Source organism: Stigmatopora argus, chromosome 1 (genome assembly GCF_051989625.1).
Source record: "Stigmatopora argus isolate UIUO_Sarg chromosome 1, RoL_Sarg_1.0, whole genome shotgun sequence".
Lineage (NCBI taxonomy): Eukaryota > Metazoa > Chordata > Actinopteri > Syngnathiformes > Syngnathidae > Stigmatopora > Stigmatopora argus.
The window spans coordinates 22,673,305-22,687,569 of NC_135387.1; the positions used below are offsets into that span (position 1 = coordinate 22,673,305).

Below are 14,265 nucleotides of genomic sequence, written 5' to 3' on the forward strand. Positions count from 1 at the left end.
GAATGTAAAATTAGATACTAAAAATTTGAATTGGCAATTTAATAGACAGGACTCAGAGCCTGGAATGTCAACTATTTTGACCATGTAATGGAAGAGAACAAATACCAGATAACATTTCTGTCAAAATTCTTCGGAATGACATTAGACTCACGTGGACAATTTGTTCCTTCTGCACTGCTGGCCGGAGTCTCGCTGTCAGGGCAGCATCCAAATTCGGTGTTGTCACAAGACGGTCTCTGGTCAGCAATTGGTATTGCAGGGCTTTCCATTGTGCTCACTGGATGAAGAGAAGCAGTGGTGTGTACATATTAGAAATACTATTTAGGACAATATTTACTAAAATAATAAGGGTCTTATTCAATTTATCCCACAATGGCAAACTTTCTGTTAGTAGTCTGATTGTTTTATTTCCTCTTTGTTCTGGGCCATATGTGTCCAGATGAATCTATACACAAAGGGTTTAGGAAAATAAAATGATGTGCAAGGAAGAAAAGGCTTTTTCCCTGTGAAGCCTAAAATAAACACTGTAGTAGTAGCTAATGGAATTAGTTGGGATTATGGAGACGTCATTTAGATTTGTATTGTCGGAAAAGAAGTGTGTCTTCTTAATGACAAAAACAGGTAAATGAAGCTAGCATGCCAATTCAAAGAGATGCCAGATTATCACGCATAAAGATGATGCTTTCAAGGACACATCGAAAACACTCTCAGATCACCTCATTTTTGGAGACTGATAACCATGCACGCACACACTCATACCTACGGACAATTTGGAGTGTTCAGACAGCCTACAGTGCATGTTTTTGGGATGTGGGAGGAATTAGAGTACCCAAAGAAAACCCACAGGCAACGGGAGAACATGCAAACTCCACACAGGAAGGCCAGAACCCACCAGGGACCCTGGAACCCTTGAACTGTGAGGTGGATGTGCTAACCCCTTTCCCTACCGTGCCTCCCTCCCTCAGTATGCTAGAATATACTTACATGAATTAAATAGATATAAAGTAATTTAAACGAATGGCAACAGTGTCAAATAACCGAAACTCACCATATACAAGATAAAAAGCTTGAGGCATATTGATTACTGTGTTCTGGAAACAAACTCCATTAAGTGTCTGTCTGATTTCCAGCTTCTGACAGTTTTCTCTGTCCTTTCTGTATCTTTACATCAATTGTAAAGTTCTATAATGAGCCAGGTAAGCGATTTGTTGGGTATTGGAGACAAATTGGAAATGTTAAAAGCCCAGACAGTAAATTAGTGTAGTGTCCTATGCAGCACATTTGATATAAAACCGCAGTGTTCTTCCCACATAAACAGATCTGACTGATAGCTGGCATCAATGCATCCCCTGAGAAAAAAAAGATATGCATATATGCTTCATGTATTTGCATCTGTTTTAGAGCATAAAAGGGTGTGTGGTCCGGTCCCTGGCCAACTGTGTATTACACTGCACAAGCAGTGAAACTCCATCTTCTCTAATGATGGTGTCGGCGGCATGGGCGTCTCGGCCGAAGCGACGCAGTTTATTGCCGCTTGGAGATCAGAAATAATCATGGAGGCAAACAGCTAACGGCTAAACAAGTCGTAAAGACGTCAAGAGTCGGGGGGGACATTCTGTTCAAGGACTCGCGGTCAAAGGAAGGAGGGAGGAGAAAGATGAAGGGCTTATAGGGCATCTGTTGGAGAGTGGTCTGGAGATTTATGGGTTTTGAGCTGAAGGGACGACGGGTGCAAGAGAAGAAGGCAATATGGAGTGACAAGAAGACTGCACCGCAACTCCATTGGGAGCCATAGGAATAACTGCCACATAAACAGGCACTAACACACACACGCGTTAAGTGTGGATTTCAACTACCATATAGATTGTGCAAGACTTGGAAACACCCCACCAGCTGCCTGATTTATATAGTGCACTAATAATGGGGCAAACCAAGATACAGCAGTTGGTTTACTGAGGAATGATTTATCCATTTTACCATTGTCTGTACCTTTTATACTCACTAGTGTCAGGGGTGAGTTGTCTTATCCCAGATGACTTTGAACAAAATGTAGGGTGCAACCACAACAGGTCACCAGTTAATTGTAGAACATACAGAAAATCTTACGATGAATTTCGATCTCTGCAGTTACATGCGCACTCTGAAAAGACCAATCACTTTCGTTGTTGATGCGAGTGTGTGACCAAAAGTCATCCCTCATTCTTTTTCATCTGCTAAATCTACTATATATTAGTATCACTGATTGCTTTGCTGGATCGAGTATTTTTCACTTTACACTGAATTTAATTTTGTCTGGCTGCTGGAAGAAAATGCTACTTTTTTAAAAACCTTGCAAGGGTAGTGTAGATTACTACGGAAGAAGAAAAAGAACGATTTTTAGGAGAGCCTAATCTTTCATTTGATGGATTTGGCAGGAAATGGTAAGAAGCTGGAAACATGCAAGCCCAAAAGAACAACCTTGTTAAGGACATGCAAACGAGAGGCTTAAGCCCTTATTTGCAATGACTTAACCAAACTTTTCGTGCATCTATGGATATGTGCCTTGTAGTCTAATCCCTTCATTCAGCACTCTAGACGAAAGCAATTGGACATTGCTTTCACTATCAGACTGTATTGTTCACATAGGTACATATACAATTTAGAAAGAAAAAAAACTCCAACACGGGCATGGCTGGGTACACATTCATTCAAACAGAGCCCCATGACAGCAGGTCTCCTCGCTTGACAGGCTACACGCTTCTTGCGTCACCGAGCACTGGTCAGCAACTGACAGGAGAATATATCTAAGACACTGGGAAAGCGGGGAGGCATAGGGGAGGAAAGAGAAAGATCGCAGCGGGGGTCACGCTTTTCCGACCATCCTATACATTTGATGCCTACTGACAACTGAGGTGGCTGGGTAGAGGGAATACTAGACGGGATCTGAAAGAAAGGCGCTAGTCAGGCAGCAGGGCATGTCGGGAAAGATTTGGGACTGCTCGTCATATGACTGGGACTGATTTAAGGCGGCCTGTGCGGACACAATCACACCTCAAACCGCTCAGTCACATCAGCCTCTCAATTCCAAAGAGACACAGATATGGGCCAGTGGTTTCATCTGGCCAGCTAGCTCACAGTATAATCTTTTGCTATTTGAATGAGCAAAATGATTGCTGGAAGACTGACAGGATGGGCAGAGGGCAGTAACAATGAAGCATGCAGAGTCCTTTCTGACTCAAATTGAGATATACGCTCACAGACCACAACATTCGCTATGCCTACCTTCTGCTAATGTTATACTAATTGGTTTGGATGTGTCAAATAGGAATTCATTTTAACAATGCTTTTATTAGGATGTGAATATTCTTTGCACCAAATCACAGTGAATTATGCTGTTTGTAATTAGAACCAATTGCTTATTGGCAGTATTGTATTCTTAATACTCGGAGAGCCAGTATACAGTTGTTATATAAAAAAAATTATGTCCCTTGCTGCAAGATAGTTTTGTAGCAAGCAAAAGGATTTTTTTTCTTTCCAATTAAGACTTTTAAATAAACAATTCCATTTGTCAATATTACAAGTCCCTATTTGATCTGATTATGAATGATCCAAAATGATTCTGCAGGAGGGGTTAATAACTTTGAAGACTAATGCCGATAGGAAAACCTATAATACGAATTTGTATAATAATAGTTGATCCATATTTGGAGGGTACAAACATGGTCTTGGTCCTTGCTCCAATGAGTGCCATAGTACAGTTACCGTAGGCCATTTTAATACCAATGTAAAGCTTACAATATATAGTATTATTATTTTTAATAATAACGCAAACTAGACCAATGTTCAAGTTTGAGGTATTTCAGTGTTCAGTAATGCAGAGCTGAACAGCAAAATTCACAATGTGCGATGAATACCTCTGTTACAGTGTCCATCACGGCTGAACATTTTCCTTTTTGATTTTTTTATGTAATGGCTTTCATTATGCATTTATGGCCAGTGATAGCACACTACACCCTTATAAAATATAAATCTACAGTCGTTCAACATCTACCACATAACTTCAAACCCTTTGATGACATGAATATGTTATGGTATGACATCAAATATTTGCTTCGCACTCACAATGTGAATAGCTTGAAAAGCATTATGGGTATGATAATGAAAGAGCAAGGATTTACCAAACGTTTCCTCTGCCCCACTGGCCTCTGATGGGATGCCGCTTCCTGTTTCCTCTTCCTGCTCCTCCTCTTCCTCGGCTTGGTCATCTCCACTCGGTTCTCCGCTGCCTGAACCTTCGAATGACTTTGCATCAGCGGAGGGGTTGGGGCTACTGCGAAACGGGGTGACAGTGGTAGGCCTTGGCGACTGAGGTTGGATGTGGATGCGGTGGTGGTGGTGTTTTATTTGCGCACGGTGGTGGGTGAAAGTGGGTGAGGGCGTGCTGGCAGCGGGCTGCTCCGTAGTCTTGGCTGTTCTCGGGGGCGGGATGGCCCACACCTGGTTATGATTTAAGGTGGCTGGCGTTGTGATGGTGGTAGCGGTAAGGGGTGTTGGAGTGGGTCGCTCGGCCCGCTCGGAGATGCTTTCTGGTGGAGGGAAGGGGAGGAAGCAAGGAATGGATGAATGATTGAGCCAAGATGACAATGTCTGAAACAGAATGAAACTCGCCTCCATGATATTTAACTTGAACCAAAGGCAACAAAATATTCTTTTTGATTTAATTGTTGGCAAAATTCTCAATGATACTTGGTCACATTTTCATAAAATTCTTGCATTAAATATCAATATAGTAGAAGAAATTAAAAAGCTCCTGGCGTGGTAAAATTCGATATTCAACAAAATAGTGTTGAAACATGCACCACAAAAATCACACTTTTTACATGAATTTCCAACTATGTAATTAATTAGAATCTCAAGCGGTTCCACAAAAGAATGAATGAATGTGTACGATGGCCATAGATGACATTTACGCAATGCTCACACAGCTTTGCACTCAACTTATGGTTGAGCGAGTATGTTTTGCCACTTGCTATTCATTTTTGGGTGTTACATGTATGCCCGTGCCTTTGAATTTTCTATCCATATTCACATGCAGCCTTGCAGCAGTAAAGCTTTAATCACCAACAGCCAGTGCCGCTGGTGATGAATGATTGATAGAAATAGGCCATGAAAAAAAAATCTGAGCTGCTTTAACTCAGGGCTTCAAAGGCAGCACTCCGCTCGCTGGCGCCAACGTCGTCAACGCCACCACAAACAGATGCACAGCAAACAAGCGCTCACTCGGCAAAGAATCACTCAGAATATGGAGGCAAGCGGACGCTCTTAGCAGGGAGAGGGCCATTAACCAAGGAAAAGGACATAACTGTGTGTGATGAAAGAACGATAAACAGGACAAAAAAAATCCCCCGAAGAGTAAATAAAGAGAAGCTACTTAAGAGAGTTAGCTGTAAGAAGCAGGCTTTTTGCTTCCTTACTGCCCATGGGAAAAAAATGGATGTGGGTGACATAAAACAATCCTCATTAGGATTCGTTCAGCATTATGTGTATCGCCTAATCACGCTGCTATAATCACCTCCTTGACTGACAGTTTGCTCACTGAGGTGTGAAACGCATTACCAGCGGGGACGGCAGAGGGCTACGGAAAGATGTCAACTGAGAGTTTGGAACATTTTTGTAAAGGTTCCCATTTGGAGTGGAGCCATAAGTAGATTGTATCGTTGACATTGTGGCAGCATGCATTGCGGTTCTGCTCGGCTACACCTGTCACTCTACATGCATGTTTACTGTCAGGTAGCTAGATGGGTGTGCAGATAATTGTAGAGGCTATGGTAAGAATGGGGAAAAAAAACGAGACACTGCATGTAAAAAAGTAGCAGAATAGTGGAAGGAATTGCAAATCGAGGAATAAGTTTGATTCGGCTGGAGCAATGTTCCTCAGAAAACATGATACTAGATTTTAACATCTGTTTATCCCAAAATCTATTGGTGAAGTGAAAATTTATCAGGTTCATTATTTAAACGATATATGACTCTTGTGATCGGCATTGAAAATAAATGAATGAAGGTTTATAGTTACATTGAAGGGGTTCAAGCAATGTTCCCTTTAAGCTGCGCGCGTGCGCAATTGTGCACTACTCTCGTCTTCTCTGCGCACAGCAAATCATATGGAGCGCACAAAATAAAATCCCATTTTTTTTCTTTTTTTTAGCTGTGAAGCCGACGCGCGAACCACTCATCCGCCGGGCCGCCCATTCATAGATATTAATCATTACATTTTAATATTACTAAATCATTTATGTGTAGTAGACATACACCTGCTTATGGGAGGTGTGATACTGGTGTGTGCCCATAGCGAGCAATGATGATGTTGCTCACACCAGTACTCAGTGTGCTCAGGGAGGTTGCCTTTCTGCCCAGACAAACAAAAAATTAGAGGGAACATTGGGTTCAAGTGTGTCTCCCCATCCTTTGTATTTTTTAATTTTCATTATTTTTTGAAAGCGGCCCTTGGAGGAAAAAAAAACATTTGGACACCACTGCCCTAAGGGAATCAAGCAATTACAGCCTTATCTCTGGAAAAACAAACAAGTCGCTATCATAGACGCTGAGTCATTGCCTTTTTTCTGTTTTGTTCAGTATTTTTTTAATTTAAGTCACACATTTTTGTGGACTATGACAAAAACTGAAGGGCATAAAACCCAGCTGCTCATTTTTTTCCGTTTCACAATTGAATTTAACACTCAATTTGCAATCCTTTTTCTACTTTGTACCTCTTCCAGTGAACAGACATGTCACTAGATGAAGAGGAGGAAAATAAATTCTTGTCATCGCCGTTTGTCTTGAACCATGTAGTTAGTGTTGAAACATTGTCATTTAGATTGTTGGGGTGTGAACCATGCTCTGATGTAAGGAGTAGGAGGCTATATGAGATTGAAAGGGAAAAGACAGTGACCAGGAGAAGAAGGGCGACAGAGTGACGAAGTAAACATATTAACAAAGGCAACCGTGGGGGAGAAGATGGCAGAGCAAACAATGGAGGAAGGATGAGGGATTGAATAATAAGAAATAAAATCTCTTAACACAAACTGGTGGAGACAACAGAAGCCTGGCTAACACACAGCCTGACAATGCCATATGCTGGCATAATTTGCCAATTTGCTGCAAACCTACAGGTGATAGCACCATATGGGAGGAGGACATGTCATTGCCAACTCAGTGGCCACTTCCCACCAGGGCCAGCATAGTTTACTGGTGCAGGACAGGACTGCGCATCAATACGTTTTCACACTTTTAGCTTGAAGTGCATTATACATTTTGGTACAATGATGTTTGCCCATCATTTTTAATAGGGATGCCCCGATTGCATATTTTTGCCGGTGATTCCGAGTCCGAATAGCCTCATTGTCTGGCCAATTTGAATAGAGATATCACAAAATTATAATCAAATTAAAGAGTGATTTCAACGAAGCAGAAAAAAACATGAATCATTGAATGAATGTATTTTACATAAATAGACTTGCACAGCGAATAATCTTAGTCACCCAATGCAATATTTTGAGCTATTTTACTTGTGATTTGTTGGACATTTAATTTTTTACTTCAAGGTATATTACAATACTGCCAAAATAATCTGTACAATCTCATTTTTGCATTATACTGATGGATCATTTTGTTACCTTGACTCGTTAACTGCCATAGAAAAACATTACCCGATTCCAAACCTCCCCCAAAAAAGATGCGATTGGCCAAGATTTCCAATAAATTCTGATTCGATTTCTGATTAGGGACATCCTTGGTTTTTGATGCTGTCGTTCCTCCACACAATCAAAATATTTCTACGGCATTTGAGAAGATGATGTCAAAGGGATTAGGTTAGCATGTCTTTAACTGCAGAATATTAATAACGTTTTAAGTGATTGTTTTGAAACTCCCCGTGTCTTTCGTACCTCAATAGTCACTTAAATCCATAAGCACTTGGTGTTGTATTTGGTACAAATGAAACACAGTAAGCATGAGCGTTCACTAATCCACCACGTCTACAACCGCTCCATGTACACAGCAGGGGAGGGATGAAGGGACGGCGCGGGGAGAGAGGGAGGCAGAGCTAATGCTAATTCGCACCCAGCCACACGTGAAATGAGCTCTAGATCGAACCCCTGAAGCCTACAGTGGTGGCGGAGATGCTTCCCGCCACGCAACCACATCCACAGGGGGCTGCGAATTAAAAGATCCTCCGTCAGGGCACCTGTCTCTTTCTTCCCCAAAGGCCTGATAGAATGAACCAGGAAGAAAAAAAAGAATCTGCTTGGAGGCTTCTCCTGGCCTTCCTTCCAAGTGCGGAAACACTTGGCGAGGTATTACACACGAGCCACATGGCAACTGCCAGGCAATGGGAGCATGACAAAAAATAGATTGAATTTTGGCAGCATATTTTTGCTGTCAAGTCACATCTTCAAGCATGTCTGGTCTGATGACCTGTTTCCAGCATATCTTTGCTTTTGTCACTGTGCCGAGAATTTTAAAATCAACTGTTTGGCTCCCAAGGACGAGGGCAAAAGACTCCCTAACGGAGGATAGATCAGTTATCCTGGTGACAGCAGTGCTAAGGACTTGGTCACCTGGCCTGGAGGCACCGAGCAATGTGGCGAAAGGGCCGTTTTACAGATGAGCATCCAAGACATCTGGCAATGGCTCATTTCCAGAGCCCTACAGTTGGCACACCTCTTCTTCTCTGCAATGTTTCTATACCCTCCTCAAAAGCAAAAGCTGGCTGTCAAACTGACATCTTTATTAAACAAATAAGCCATGATCTTGGCTACTGTCCCGGCTACCTTAAACACTGATTCAAACAGTGTCCTTTGGCAACAAGGCCAGAAGGAGAAGAGTTCTTCCTTTCAACAAACTGCATGTTCTATCCCATTGCTGGTAAATTTGAATTGGCAATTCTCACAAGGGGTCAACATCCCATCAAGATTTATATTCTGATTTTGTTACCCGAGATCACCTTGATGATATTTATTTTCTGTATTTTACAGAAAATTGAAGTCTTTTAGTTGAGTCTTACAGTGCGGTAGATAAACTACTCATCTTTATGTATATAATAAAAATATAACATATGTCCCTAAACCTGAAGAATTGGGCTTTGGTGGATGGATGAAGTCACATTGAAATTCTTAAGGTTGAAAACATTGAGTTTGAAGACAGTACCAGATACGTTTGAATCTAAATCCAAAGCGAAAAATTCAACACAGAATAAAATCTGCCTTTGCCAATGTCTTCATTTGCTATCTATCTTATTCCATATCTTTCAGGGTCTCACTATCATGACCTAGCATTTTTTAGTCACTCAAAAGGTCTTATTGAGGGTAAGATTGATTTCACACCAACTACATAAAGGTCCACTAAATTGAAACGCTACAATATTGATAATATAGACCAGATTTGCTGCTCGGCATGAGACAAGGGTCTGGGAAATGTTTGTCCAGCTGTACAATATTTGTGATGCAAGGAGGTTTCATCTTGGCTCACCTGTGCATTGTCCAAAGTGTTGTACTGTGATATCCTTGTCCTGCCTACAGGCAATTGTCCTCAGCTGGCACTGGTCGGCATACGTCACCCCATCAGAACCGCACACCTGCTCCACAGTGATAGAGATGGGGAGGGAGCACTTACTTATTCCCTTTGAACACACTAGCAGCTCCCCTCATTTATAACAACCCCCGAGACCAGCTTCAAAGACGCACCTTAGTTTTGTTGCTCTCATCACAATCAGTTGAGGGGCACTCACAATAGGCTTGACCATTCACTTTAATACAAGAGGCTCCAAAACTACAAACTAACTCGTCACATGAATTTAGAGCCTCTGGACCTGAAAGGGACATGGGTTGACTTTATTATCAACACTTACATTTAAATTGAAGCATGAATGGACAAATGCACTGATTTCGTAGTACTTACAAATGAAAACACAAAGCAATGTAACTACAGGATGTATATGTGATGTACTAAAAATTCACAGGAACAGGATCGTGTTGCTCCTCCAAATTCACTCTTTTCTTTTTACCCTTGCTTCTCCAAACTGCTCACAGTTCACATTTCAAGTTATATGACTTTAGTTTTTTTAATTCATTTTATTGGCGGTATCTTTACGTATTTACTGTTTTAATTATTTTCTTTAATGTCAGTTCCATGCATCATTTGTGCTTTTACATTTTCTTGTGATGTAAAGCACTTTGTGTTGAATTGTGCTATATACACACATTTCCCTTACCTTGCCTAAGAATGATAAGAACCTCTTTTCAATTAGACTTATGCATTCATGTTTAGTTCTAATTAGTAAATGTATTGACATACACTGAGAATAAACCAGAATTATTGATAAGGAACATTTTCTATGAGTTATACACTCATATCACGTTAATACATTAATAGTGTCAGGAAGGACTGTATTTTCCGACATGAATAATTGAGTTTTCCTGTTGTGCACTATTTCATCCAAGCTGCCACTGTGGGTCTAACAGAATATGTTATATTGTGGAAATGTACTGCACTCTGGAATACTATTTTGGATAAGCTTTTTTTTTCTTCATTTTTACCATTCAGTACATCTTTTCATACGTAAGCAGCTTTTGCAGCCTTGAAGTTACTGCTGCACGAGCCAAAGGAGACCGGTGTGCACCCACTGGGGCATAAGTGAAAGGCCTTTGCATCATAGCTACATCATAGCAGCTTAACGTGCCCCCCGTCCTTGGCTCCTGCTTTCATGCGCCTCCACCTCCCACTCACTGCCTTCCTTGTCTTTTCATCTGACATGGTGAGCGGGGATGGAGCCCCACTGGTCTGCCCTGTTGCCGACTTGATTAAGCATTTGACTTCCAGTCAATAGCTGATAGAGCATCTTAATCAAGGAGCTGTGTGCCCCTCCCATGGAAGGAGCTAACCTTTCTATCAACCTACTTTAAACCCAACCTATGTTCATTATTCATTTAAAGAATACATAGAAACAATATTCACGCATGAATCGTTTTCATTCATTCATTTTCTGGAGAAAACCGGAGTACCCTGAGAAAACCTGCACAAGCCCGGGGAGACCATGCAAACTCCACACAGGCAGGTCCGTACCTGCGATTGAACCCTCAATCTCAGAACTGTGGGGCGGATGCGCTAACCACTCACTAACTGAGTGAACCAATAATTGTGGTACTATAGGATAGTTGTATTACAGTATTTTGATTTGGTTGAGATTGATAAGATCATAGTGAAAACAAATGAAGATACATTTAGGATTATTAGAATGACGAAACCACAAGAAAAGTCCATCAATACGTATAAAAGTTTTCAGAAAAGAAACATGTTTGAATACAAGAAAAAAAAACGATAAAGATACATTGAAAAAACTTTCTATAGGAAGTTGCTCGTGTACAGCAAAAATGTAATATCAATGTGTAACGTGTCATTTAAATCTAGTTTAAAGTTTAGTTGTGTGTCATTGCTCCTGTATTACCTTTGTCACAGCCATTCATGCCCATTTTGCTTCCATCTGGACACATGTTACACTTCATTCCCTTTACCCCGGCCTTACAAGAGCACAGGCCCGACATCTGCTCACAGTCGTCACGCACGGACCCGCTGGCGTCACAGTTGCACGCTGTCCGTGGGCAAGGTGAGAAGAAAAGATTGATTAAAAGGTGGATCGATTAAGGGTGACGACAAGACTTGTCCTGTAAACCACTACGCGGTGGGACCACAAAAGACGACAAGTGTGCAACAAAAAAACAAAGACAATCACCCTAAAGCAGGGCTGACCAAGTCCGGTCCTCGTGAGCCCCTAACCAGTCAGTTTTCCAGGTCTCCCTCCACCAACACACCTGAATCAAATAATCTGGATCAGTATGAAACTTCTGGACAACTTGCTGATGAGTTGATCATTTGATTCAGGTGTGTTAGAGGAGGGAGATATGGAAAACAGACTGGATAGGGGCTCTCGAGGACCGGACTTGGGCACCCCTCCCCTAAAGGGACAACAATAATTCCGCCAAAATGAAAGAAGAATTAGTCACAGATTTTAGCCATCTCAGAAAATGCAATTTACTGAGAAGGCCGCGGAAATATTCGGTGTGTTGTGGCATCATGTAAATTTGCCAAACTATGATGATACAATATCTTGTTGAATCCACAAGCACTCATTAACAGAGACAATTTGAGAAATACGGAGCTAACAAAAGATTTCCTTCGTGTGTAATTTCACACTCGATGGGTGGGAAGATACTCAAGAGACCCAAACATTTGCATACAGAGAATCTGAAAGTGAACTTTTCACGTGATTGACTCAGGCGATACCCCAAAACGGGCTTACGTGTGCAGCCGCTCATGTTTTCCGTCACAATGCCGCGGAAGTTCCAGAAGCCTGGCTCGCAGCGGTCGCACTTAAGTCCGCCGACACCTGGTTTGCAAGAGCACTGACCACTTGCTGGATTGCACGTGCCCTTGTAGGAGCCGTAGACATTACATTGGCAAGTGCCTGAGGACAATAAAAAGGGGATTATGAATTCCTTAACAATGCAATTTTCATTTCAACTGCCTCTTCTACTGCCATGTGCACCCATTTTGGGAATTTTAAACCATTCAGTGAATGACAAAGTGCCTCAAAACTTTTCACCAAGGGTGTAACTGAGAAAAGAGAGTTTATGGATTTAGACAAGGCTCAGTGTTCCACAAATAGATGATGTGGCGCATCAGCTAAATCTGAAGTAAATCTGTTTTTATCCTTATTTCAAATTGTGTTTTTCATCAGCACTGCATCCAAGTTGAGAGGTTACAACAGACACTCATAGCCCCATTTTTCTAACTTACTGGAAAATAACCACACAAGTGTGTGTGTGTGTGTGTGTGTGTGTGTGTGTGTGAACGTTAGGTTGTGTGTAAGGTTATTTATAGGGATTTCATGTTTTTGCATGTGGCTCTGAGTTTGAGTCGTCTGATTTGGAGAGTTCCGATCTGATACCCAGGAAATCTATTAACACTATATCTAAATGTCTTTTGTACAATTTGAATAGAGCTATCGCAAAAATTCTAATTATATAAATGGGTCATTTCAACGAAGCAGAAAAACCATGAGTAAGCACCAAAGTAATGTTGCAAACAAATTGTTTAAATAATGTATTTTATATGGCTAATCTCATTTCACAAAATCACACTAAATACTTTAGAAGGATAGGTTAAGGATGTATTACTTAATGCTAGCAAATAGACAGCAGTAATACTCTACTGAATTGTGATAATATATGTTTTTTTTGTATGAACACATGATGGACATAGATTAGGACTCACTCGGACAACCAGCCAGTCCAACACCCATGGCAGTTGTAAAGTTGTCAGCACAGCAGCCATACACAGACAGAGAGCAGTGCTGGGACTCAGTGGGCTCTGGCAACGACGTGGCTGAAATTACAGATAAGGCGGAAAACAAAAGGGCAAAATAGGATGAGGGATGTCACTAGGAGATTTTGTGTTGTAGGTTTTATAAATGAGGATTTGGCCCTGTACAAAATCGCTGCAGAGTGGGCACCACATATTCACAGTTTGAGACCTGCAGACGCACACATTAGAGAAAAAAAAAAGTGTTTTTTTTTTTCGTTTTGAAACCAACCAAGGCAACTATCCAGTCGAAATTTCTGACAAGCACTTTTTGGCAAGCTGGCTTAATGGCCATCTTTTGGATGAAAAAAATTCTATTTTCTCAACAATGGCTCAAAACCAGCGGGAAAACGGTGCTAGTACTTCCAAAGAAAAAAAACGGTGCAGCTCACAGTTGCTACCGATTTGAAAACTCATTCTCTTCATTTGTTCCTGTTAGATATATCAGGATTGGAGATACTGCCTTTCAGCCATCTCCACATCTTCAAAAAGACAAACATACTGCAAAATAAGGTGGCATTGCCACCAGACATGTTATAGACTGTTCGCCCAAAGATAAGGTAGGGCGATAATGCAGCATACACGGGAGGAAAAATGGAAAAAGCCCCAAGCTAAATCCTATGTTTTTCCAGTGTGGTTTTGAAACAGTGCCTTACAAAGCAGTGCTTCAATTTTTTGGGGGGGCAGTAATACGATGTACAATCTTTTAATCCTTATTCTTATCAATACAGTGTAATTTTACATCCTCTGCCTGCTCAGGGCTTTCAACCTATCGTTTGACATTCAAGCCTTGTGGGAATGAATGGCAATTTTGGCCTATGGTATATATATATATATATATATATATATATATATATATATATATATATA

At 41.1% G+C, this 14,265-nt stretch overlaps 1 protein-coding gene across 8 annotated transcripts in view; it reads right to left on the reverse strand.

The window, feature by feature from the left end:
- The window catches only part of agrn (agrin), a 186,360-nt gene that overhangs the window by 46,288 nt on the left and 125,807 nt on the right, over window positions 1-14,265 (reverse strand). For 6 of the 8 annotated variants that reach the window (XM_077609116.1, XM_077609107.1, XM_077609097.1 and 3 more), the window contains 7 exons: window positions 13,309-13,419; window positions 12,335-12,499; window positions 11,483-11,626; window positions 9,723-9,847; window positions 9,508-9,613; window positions 4,158-4,565; window positions 152-277 (listed from right to left, as the gene is read on the reverse strand). In XM_077609116.1, the coding sequence (XP_077465242.1) occupies window positions 152-277; window positions 4,158-4,565; window positions 9,508-9,613; window positions 9,723-9,847; window positions 11,483-11,626; window positions 12,335-12,499; window positions 13,309-13,419 (1,185 nt within the window). The remainder of the gene's footprint in view (window positions 1-151; window positions 278-4,157; window positions 4,566-9,507; window positions 9,614-9,722; window positions 9,848-11,482; window positions 11,627-12,334; window positions 12,500-13,308; window positions 13,420-14,265) is intronic. The other 2 variants (XM_077609141.1, XM_077609149.1) reach the window with 1 other exon arrangement.